Here is a 9,742-nt window from a genome sequence, read left to right on the forward strand (position 1 = left end):
CAAGGGAGACTGGAGATGTGTTTTCTACTCTGGGTGGCCAGCTAAAAGTAAGCGGTAATGTTCTGTTGCCACAGACGGTGCTTGGATTTGGCAGGGAGTGAGGGGGATGGGTCCAGTCTCCTTCTCAGCAAATCAGAGCCCAAAGACTGTAATAAAATCCTGATGATATCTTTGGAATCCCTGGATCCAATGGTGACTGAAGCTGGACTCAATGAATTTTCCAAATACACGAGCCATTAGTTTCCCTCTTTGCATGTCTGTTTGATTTGGGTTTCCGAACACCTGAAGCACAAAAATCCTTGAGTAACAGTGAGCTATAGAAAGCTCCTAGGTGATGTTCAGCACAGAGTAGAAGTTCCTAAGTGAACACATTATTGTTAAGAATGCAGTTGTTGTGGGCGCCTGAGTGACTCACTCGGTTAAGCATCCAACTTCGGCTCAGGTCATGATCTTGCAGTTCATGAGTCTAAGCCCCACGTCAGGCTCTATTCTGACAGCTCAGAGCCTGGAGCCTGCTTCGGATTCTGTGCCTCCCTCCTTCTCCTCCTCCTCCTCTGCTCACACTCTCTCTCTCTCTCTCTCTCTCTCTCTCTCAAAAACAAACATTAAAACAATTTTACAGAATGTCATTGTTGGGGGTGCCTGGGTGGCTCAGTTAAGCGTCCAACTCTAAATTTTGGCTCAAGTCATAATCTCACGGTTTGTGAGTTCAAGCCCCGTACTGTGCTCAGCTTAGCACTGTGTCTGCTTAGGATTCTCTCTCTGCCCCTCCCCACCACACACTAACTCTCTCTAAATAAATAAATAAACATACAAAAAAAATGAATGCAGTTATGTTGTTAGGACTCTGTTGTAGGTGGCCCTATGGGTCCCTTTGTCCCTACCTTCTGTTTCTTCTTCCTACCCCAGCAGAGAGAGACAGTGTCTCCCTCTCTATCTTCACACCCTATTGACTTATGGGTGATGATGTTACTTGTCTCAGATTCCAGTGGAATTTCACTTCTTCAGTCTCCCACATACATGCCAGAAAAGCAGCATATCGCCCCCCAAATATCGGGGAGTCCCAACCTCTGTGTGTGTGACAGCCCCCCACTCTCTGGCATCTGGTCATGTCTCACCCAGACCCTTTCATGAGGCTGTTCAGGGTTTGTTTGTTTTTTTCAGTTTTTCTTTTTTAATTTCAATCTTGATCAAGAGAACACAAGGCACAGAACAGACAAGACAGACCTCCTGTTTCGTCACTCTGGGCACTATTTTCATCCACTTCTGTCAGTCCCGAGGGGTCGCTCCCAGTTATAAGATTTCTCTGGGGAAGTGTCTGGCCCCCCCCAACCTCACCTGCGCCCCACCTGCCTTCTGTGTTTATGGGAGGAAGCTCTCAGCCTGGCCATTTGTGGATTGATGGCTTTGGGTCGGTGCCAAGAGTGTCTGGGAGATGGCATCCAGTGGGCTAAAGTTGGGCGTGGGGGTCACGCGGTACAGAGCACAATGGCTCTCTTGGAGAATGCGACTTTTCTGGGAGCGGAGCCCTCCCCCCAATTCCATGGTGATAGAGGCCAGGCCCCTAGAGGGAGAAGAGGGCCCCTCAGGTTGAGGAGATGGTGGTTGTGTGCTGGGCCCCATCCTTTCGCCGAAGCACGAAGTCTCCAGGGGCGGCTGGACTCATTGCATAGAAGACATTGGCGTTGTCGGGAATTAGGAGCTCTGGCCAGGGGTGGACATGATGGTAAAAGGCCTGCACCACCTCATACTTCCACCGCGAAAGACCTAAGTAACCTTCTGCCATTGCCTCCGGCACAACAACCTTGGGTCCCTCCAGCCAGTCCCAGCCTCTCACTGGGAGCCCGGACAACTGCCTGCTCAATGCCTGTACAACCTCAAGTCTCTGCCACCGTGTCCCACCATGGACCCGGGCAACCTCCTGCTCTTTCTCTCTGTGCTGCACACTCTCAGGTCACCCATGGCAAACAACTTCTGCTCACCCATCCTTCCCCCCAGCCAATTCCCAGCGAAGTTCATGATGCTCTCACCATAAACTTGGACACCTTCTGACTTCCTACATCCAGCTTGTATGGTCTGTGGTCCTCGCACCTGATAGCTGAGAAACCTCCTGTATTCCTTCCTAATGTCCCGCCAAACTCATGTCATGTCCTCTCCTTGAGAACTGGGGAACCTTCTACCTGTGTTTGCATTGAGCAATGTCATGTTCCCCTTCCCCAAATTTCAATACCGTGTGGTGTGGCCCCCTCCCGTCCCACATTCAGATAACTTCAGAGTCCCCATGGTGAGTTGGGACAGACTCATTTCCTCCATAATTCAAGCCCAGGGCCCCCTATTAAGCCCCCCCCACCCCATCAGGCTGAGCCTGAACAACATGATCCTACACATTTAAGCCAAAACGACCACTTTCCTCCCTCTCCCACGTGACCCTGGACAATTTCACTTCCCCACAAATCCCAAGAAGTGGCCCCTTTCCCTCACCCAGCCGGGGCAACCTCATGACCCCACAAAAATCAAGGCACAAATATTTTACTGCCTCTTACCCCCACCCTGTGTTATCTTACTCTTACTCTGTGTCAGATCAGAGCCACCTCATGGCTGTGTTGAGGCCAGCCTTGACCCTAGTCAATCTGCAGCCCTCCTAGCTACTCCCCAGGCCAGCCTCCAAGTCGTCCCTGCTCACCCCTGTCCCCCGGAAGGACTTGGAAGAGCTGGTAGTCACGGGCCCAGGGCTGGGCCACATTGTGCTTTTGCAGGGCTCTCTGCACCACGGTGGGGGCCTTGTCCTGGCTGGTGAGCTGGGAAGAGAAGGCGGGTAGTGAGGCGTGACCGCCAAGTTCCAAGGGCAGGGCTACGCCAGCAGGGTCCCGGGCCAACCCCTCACCAGGATGCTCCGATACAGGTTCCCGTGGTCGTTGTCAATGCTGACGTGGATGACTCGAGCCTCTGATCCCTGCTGCCCCGGTAAGGAGATGTGGGAGCTTCTCAGAGGCAAAGCCAAGGGCCGGGAGCCTGCCAGGTCCGGGCTGAGGGGCAGCTGTAGGCAGTGGGGGTGGGGGCTAAGTGGGGGAAGCCTAAACCTTCCCGCTAGAGCCTGGGGACGGGCAATTGGGGTGCACTCACAAGTCCATACCTCTGCCCTCCCATCACATACAGACCTTCACGCTCTGTTGCAAAAACAAACCTACACATGACCAACAAACACACAAGGCTGTTTACACACAGGAAATCGTATGCACACAGCAGCAAGCACACACGAACGCTTACAGTTGCTGTGCATCCATAAGTCCATCAACAGCCCCAGCCCTGGTCCCATGGACAGTGGGGATATGTGTGCCCGTGTTTCCACTTTGGGTGTGCACATTCCTGGGGACACACATATCCTTGCAAACGTGTGATCATGCCCAAAAGTGCCCTGTGGGCAAGCCGACTCATGGGTCCAGGTCTTAGCACAAGCCAGGCTGAGGGATAGTCCCTCAAACAGGGCCACGGAGGTGCACGGGGTCTCCTGGACAGATACCCAGGGCACTCGGCCAAGCGGGTGTACAGTCTCTTATGTACATGCCTGGTCATGAAATCACACATGTGTGCGTGCGCACACACACACACGGCTCTGGGTGCTGACAGTCTCATATGCACACAGGCTCCTGGTACCTTGGTGCTGGGGCCCTGGGGCCCTGGAGAGGCCGGGGGGCTGCCAGGAGGAGGCTCTCTGGTTCTAGGACTAGATGGGGGGGACCCTGGGGAGAGACTGAGGGAGACACAGAGCCTGAGGTCGAGCGGCTGTCCTGACCTCTGATCCTCCATCTCCAGTCCTTTCACTAGCCGGGTGCTCACCTGGAGGTGGGGGAGGAGGGGTCCCCAGGACTCCCGCCAGGGGGTGAGCCCCTCTCTCGGGACAGCTTTCTAAAGACAGAGATGAGGGAGGAGAAGGAGATCAGACTTGGTCCCTGGAGCGGTCTCCCATCTCTGCCCAGGCCTCTCCCCACGCACACCCCAAGACTCACGCACTGAGGCGCTTGGTGAGGCTGAGACGCCGTCGGATGCGTGGGGAGCTGGGGCAGGAGGCAGCTGGCGGCTCAATGACACGGGAGACATGGTAGCTGAGGGGTCAAGGGGCACATGGGGTGGGGTGGGGACAGGAAGCAGCAGGGAATGAGCTGAGAGCTTCCCTGGAATGGGTGGGGAGCCGCATATTGGGTGCATGGGGGGAGCAGTAGGGGTTGGGCACCACATGTCAGGGTAGTAAATGGGGGGGGCTATTATGTCATCGGGGCCTGATTAGAGATGAGACGGGAGATGGCTTGGTTGACAGGTCACACCGGATTCACTGTGTGGGATTAAGAAGTAAAACTGGGCCAAAGAGAGTTCAAGGTCAAGTGATCATTGGGGTCAATGACTGGGGCAATGGAATGAAAGGACACAGTTGGGATTGCTGCGTTGGATGGTTAAGTACACATGAAAATTGGGGTCAGTCATTCAGAACTAGGGGTCAGTGACTGGACTCAGAGATTCAGCCTGGGGTTACGAGTGAGGTCATAGGTCAGATGGGGTCAGAAGGTGGGCAGGCAAACAGATAGGACAGGTGAGTGGAATGGCCAGAAGTCGGAAGGTCAGATGGGGTCAAAATCTGAGGTCACAGGTTAACTGGGGCCCTCACTGGAGAAAATGGGGGTCGGGGCTCAGGAGGGGGTCTGAGGAGCTGGAGCGGTAGGTGGGTCAAGTGGGTCCTGCGTGCCACGTGGGGGGGCCGGAGGGGGGGCTGGGCGTGGTCACCTCTGTTCCTCGCTGAGCTGGCGCTGGGCGCGCAGGGCCGCCAGGATAGGTGCGTGGGGACTCAGGCGGTAGTTCCGACAGCGCTTCTGCAGCTGCTGGATGTGGGCCAGGATCTCCCACTCCTGAGGGGGCGGCCTCTGAGAACCTGCCCCTGCCCTGCCCCCACCTTGTCCCCCACCATGCCCCCTCCTCTCCCAGTGCCACTCACCTTCCTCCTCTTCTCAAAGTTGATGAGCTCCCCCTGAGGGCAAACTTTGTTTGAACCAGAGCCTCCAGAATCAAGGATTGTGGGTCAAGGTCAGGGGCTGGGATGTCAGGAGCCCCACTGCGCTAAGGAGGCCTGGGGTAGGGAGTGCGAATGCGGCGGGGTCAAGGGGAGGATGTCAGGAGGCCCACTGTGCTGCGGGGAAGTGGTGCTGGGGTCAGGAGTCAAAGGTCAGGGGTCAGACCTCCAGCATGTCCGGCAGGGCCGTGTCCAGCATAACCAGGTCCGTGAGAAAGGTGCCAAGGTAAGGGACAGGGCCTGGGGGCAGGTTCTGTGGCCCCAGAGCTCCAGTCATTCTCTGCCGCCACCGAGCCCGTCGCATACCACCCCATTCTGCGGGGATTCTGCTTCGCCCCCATCCCAAGCCACTTCACTCACGGGGGACAGGCTTCCTGGGAGGGTGTCCTCCTCTTGGGGTCCCTCAGTAGCCTCCTCCTGGGGGGAAGGAAGAACTGAGCAGTCCTGCGGGGGGGATCTCTCTGACCCTTTTCTCAGGAAACATGCCTCAAGACCCACCATGGGCACCCTGGCCTCCAGGACCGGCCCCAAACAGGTGAGTATGCTAGTCCCGGCCTGAATGACACAGGCCTGCAGCCCACGCCCTGAACCTTGCCTTCACAGCATCGCTCTAGCTGGTAACGAATTATAGAATCTCTAGGCCGTTACTATTGCATGGTGCGTGTCCCTATATAAAGGCCTGATATCTCCCTGCACCCCCCACCCCAGGGCAGGAACCTCATCTGTCTGGCTCGTGGTGGGAGTCTCCTGACACAGTGCCTGGTACACAGTAGGCACCTAATTCAGAGCTCCCTGTTCCTTGATCTCTTATCCTTTATTCAAGACATTCATTCATGCACAGATATTTACTGACCAACTACTCTGGACAGGCAGCAGTGAGCCAAAGAGACCAAAAATCCTGGCTTCACAGAGCAGACATTAAAGGCGGGGGGGGGGGGGGGGGGGGAGGAAGACAGCAATCACCGAACTGCCAGGCAGAGATAAGGGCAATAAGCAAGCAAGCGGAGCGAGACCTGAAGAAGGTGAATGTGAAAGAATGTTCTGGGCTGAAGGAACACGCTTCACATTCCATCTCTTCTGCATTCACCCTAAGGACCGGCACCTGGCTGCAATTAGAATCTCAATCTTGCCCACACTCAGTTAGACTCGGCAGGTCATTTTTAGTTCACTTTATCAAAGTCAAGTCCTAGCACCATTTTATTTTTTTACTCTTTGCTAGGACTCTGGCCTCAAGCGACCTTCTCCATGTAACTTCTGGTATTTGTTGAATGAATAAACAAGGCAGTCACCGCGTGTGAGCTTAATGAGGGCACCAGGGGCAGTAGAGCTGTGTGGCTGCCCGAAAACAAGGGGGAAGGTCATGGCTGAGGTGTGTTTGGAAGGACACTGAATGTTATGACAATGACAAGCGCTGCCCGGCCCGGCCCCAGGTCCCTTTTTTGGGGGCCTGGGATCCTCGAGTCCACACCCATCTTTACCTGGGAAAGAATCTCTCTACTACTGAGGTGGTTGTTCTCATCGGAGAAAATCTGCGAAAGTTTTCTGAAAGTGGATAACCGTTCCCTGGGGGAGGGGGTGGGGGGTCAAGAGAGGGGTCATGGATCAGCGCCTGGGAAGGTCAGAGCCACGCAGGGGCGGAGGAGGGCCCCCCACCCCTTCTCCGGCCCTCACCGGCTAACGGCGCCCCAGCTCCGCTTGAGGCGGTAAATGGGGTTAGACTGCAGGGCGGACAGTATGGCACGAAGGGAGGAGAAATTCCGCAGCTCACGGCAGCGCTGGGGGGCGTGGAGTGCGGGTGCTGGTCACACCCCGAGCCTGACTCCCAGCTACGACCCACCTTTGATCTGAGACTCCTGACCCCAGGCCAGAATCCTACAACCAGTCCCACATCCAGACAAGCTACTAAGAGTCAGGCTCCTCCCTCGGGACCCTGACTCTCCCCCACCTGCCCCTCCACTCCCTACCTCGCACCTGGGCTTCCTTTGTCCCCGCTTCGCTTTTTCCGGAGCCCTAGACTTGCCCACAGTACCTCCCCAGGACCCAGATCAACCCTCCCCAGCCTATGTCTCACCCTGGGCGGGTATCAGCCGTCCACACTTTCCCTCCCCTTCTCCCCCTCCACCGGCCTGCATATGTTTCTCAGACTCAGCCTTGAGGCTCTTGCCCCGCCCCCACCCAGTCCCTTTAGGGCCCTCAGGCCCCTTCTCTGGGCTTTGGTCCCTCCTCCAATACACCGCCTCCCCATTACCGGCTCCCACCCCATTCTCCTATCCCTAAACCCACAGTGTCCCTCTGCAGTTCTTGGCCCTAGCCCTGGACCCCTTCTAGGCTTTCCCTTAGGCACCTGATAACCCCAACCATCCACTCATTCCCAGACCCCGTGTCTTGGGCCTTCCGCCTCCACTCGTCTGCCTCTCACCAGGCCAGTTCTTCACCCCATGTCCCGACCCCACGCCCCCTAACCCCCTCACCCCCCAACCAGCACCTGGGCGATGCAGATCCACTTCTCCAGCCGCTGCGCCCTCTGTGGGGCGGCCAGGCCCTGCGCTCCGAGCACGGAGCCCAGCACGCAACCGATCACCATGTTGAACTGGGTCACAGTGGCGCGCACGGTGGGAGCAGTCCCTGCGGCCCCTGGACGGTCTCGCTGGGACCACACGGAGCCCAGGCACTCGCAGGGCCGCACCCGAGAAAAGAGCTCCTGGGTGAAGGTTGGGGGTGGGGGTGGGTGGGTAGGGTCTGTGCTCCGCGGACCCCGCCCCATCCCGCGCCCTGCCCCGGTCCTCACCGCGTCCATCAGCGTCAGCTGCTCGGCCACTTCATCTACGCTGAAGTCTAGGAGCTCAGGGCCTTCCTGCGCCAGTCCTTCCTCCTCTTCCCAGCAGCCTTCTGGCAAGTCTGGGCGCGGGGTCTGGGCAGCTCCTGCAGGGCCTGAGGGAGTAGAAGAAGGCGTTTGAATCCTGGACTGGCGGTGTGACCTTGGTGTCTCTGAGTCTCACTTTACTTATCTGCAAAATGGAAACCTCCCTGAGTATTTTAAGGGTGCCAGAGCAACAGAGACGTTCATGTCGCGTCTTGGGTGGTCGTCCACCCCAGGTGATTTAACACAGTAACCCAGCGAGGGAGGTATTACCTACCTTCCACAGATGGGGAAACTGAGGCAGGAAAATTTTGCCCTAAGTCGCACCTTCAGGGAATGGCAGGGTGGAGATTTGAAGCCAGGTGCTTAAGGCTAGAGTGGAAAAGGGAGGTTTGAGGGGCGCCTGGGTGGCTCAGTCAATTGAGCCTCCGACTTTGGCTCAGGTCATGATGTCACGGTTTGTGGGTTCAAGCCCCGCATCGGGCTCTGTGCTGACAGCTAGCTCAAAGCCTGGAGCCTGCTTCAGATTCTGTATCTTCCTTTCTCTCTGACCCTCCCCTGCTCACACTCTCTCTCTCTCTCTCAAATATAAATAAAAACATTTTTTTAAAAAAGGGAGGTTTGTGGGTTTTGGGGGGGTTGTTTTGTTTTTGATCCTATATTAAAATAAAATCTGTCTACCCTATTGTGTTGAGAGGTGGTATAACTCTGTAGTTAAAGGAAGGTTATTGTCAGTCTCTAGTTCAAATCCAAGTCCACCAGCCTTGCTATGTGAACTTTAACCTCACTTGTGCCTTGATTTCTTCATCTGGATTTTTCAAAAATCAAATGGGATCATGTATACTAGACTGCTATAAAATAATCAATAGGAATGGAATGATTTTTGGGGTGCCCGTCTGGCTGAGTCAGTACAGCATGAGACGCTTGATATCAGGGTCATGAGTTCAAGCTCACATTGGGCATGGATCCTACTAAATTAAAAAAAAAAAAAAAAAGGAATGATTTTTCCCCTAGTGGGAGTCAGTGGTGGCGCCCCCTAGAGGACATTTTGGAAATTGAAACCTGCCACAAGGGGGCCGCCAGGCACAGTGAATTTGTGCCACTCAGCCTCCAAATGTCCCTGGAAGACTTTGTGTCCTTGGAAAACCCGTTTACAATCATCTGCACCTACAACTCCACTCTCTTGCCCCTGAACACCCACTAGGTTAGCTCCAGGACTGTTGAAGTCTGGACTCTGGTTTGTTTGGAAATTACGAGTTTTGTTCACTATTCTGGAAAGCGATGTCCCCAGTGTTTATGGTACTGCACCTGTGTGGTGCGTTAGTTGGTGTCTGTGACTGTCACGTTCATCATGATGCTCTAAGAGACAAAGGCTCTAGGCAAACTCATCACGTCTCCTAGTGAGACATGCCCAAGTGCTAACGCAGCAACAAACACAGTTTATTACCATATAAACTGCTTCCACTTAATTTCTCCCTCATATTAGAGTTACAACCCCATACTATTATTTTTTTCATTATCTTTGTAAGTGCATTTAATTAGCTATCTTTCATTTCAAATTAGGACAAATGGTGTTACAAAACCCTAGTTTTAAATAGTTGTCATTGGGAAAAAATTGCACCTAAATTAATCAAATCTATAGGTCTTACAGCAAATATGGGGATAGAGGAAAATGCTGCATGTCACCATGAGACAGCAAATGGGTAAGTGGAGAATATGAGACACTCCTCAGGACAAATGACACATTCTTCACCGCCCCCCCAATGACATTAAACAAAAGGCAAAGGGAGATTGTCATAGAATAAAAGAGACCCATGAAATGA

The 9,742-nt window shown here is 54.6% G+C and overlaps 1 protein-coding gene across 5 annotated transcripts in view; it reads right to left on the minus strand.

Annotated features, from left to right (window-relative positions):
* Positions 1-1,215: 1,215 nt before the first annotated feature.
* RGL3 (ral guanine nucleotide dissociation stimulator like 3) overlaps positions 1,216-9,742 on the minus strand; it is a 12,580-nt gene continuing 4,053 nt past the window's right edge. The window contains exons 6-20 of one of the 5 annotated variants that reach the window (XR_003901480.1): positions 7,848-7,990; positions 7,545-7,760; positions 6,731-6,834; positions 6,538-6,622; positions 5,420-5,476; positions 5,226-5,312; positions 4,985-5,017; positions 4,777-4,898; positions 4,008-4,103; positions 3,838-3,906; positions 3,655-3,751; positions 2,885-3,037; positions 2,684-2,798; positions 2,031-2,180; positions 1,612-1,704 (exon numbers count right to left, since the gene is read on the minus strand). Coding sequence is in view for 4 of the 5 variants with exons in the window: in XM_029918996.1 (XP_029774856.1) it covers positions 1,586-1,704; positions 2,684-2,798; positions 2,885-3,037; positions 3,655-3,751; positions 3,838-3,906; positions 4,008-4,103; positions 4,777-4,898; positions 4,985-5,017; positions 5,226-5,312; positions 5,420-5,476; positions 6,538-6,622; positions 6,731-6,834; positions 7,545-7,760; positions 7,848-7,990 (1,496 nt within the window). In the remaining variant the exon portion in view is untranslated. Of the gene's footprint in view, positions 1,705-2,030; positions 2,181-2,683; positions 2,799-2,884; positions 3,038-3,654; positions 3,752-3,837; positions 3,907-4,007; positions 4,104-4,776; positions 4,899-4,984; positions 5,018-5,225; positions 5,313-5,419; positions 5,477-6,537; positions 6,623-6,730; positions 6,835-7,544; positions 7,761-7,847; positions 7,991-9,742 lie in introns of all 5 variants that reach the window. The other 4 variants (XM_029918998.1, XM_029918996.1, XM_029918999.1 and 1 more) reach the window with 4 other exon arrangements.

This window comes from Suricata suricatta, chromosome 12 (assembly GCF_006229205.1).
Source record: "Suricata suricatta isolate VVHF042 chromosome 12, meerkat_22Aug2017_6uvM2_HiC, whole genome shotgun sequence".
In the NCBI taxonomy this organism is placed as follows: Eukaryota; Metazoa; Chordata; class Mammalia; order Carnivora; family Herpestidae; genus Suricata; species Suricata suricatta.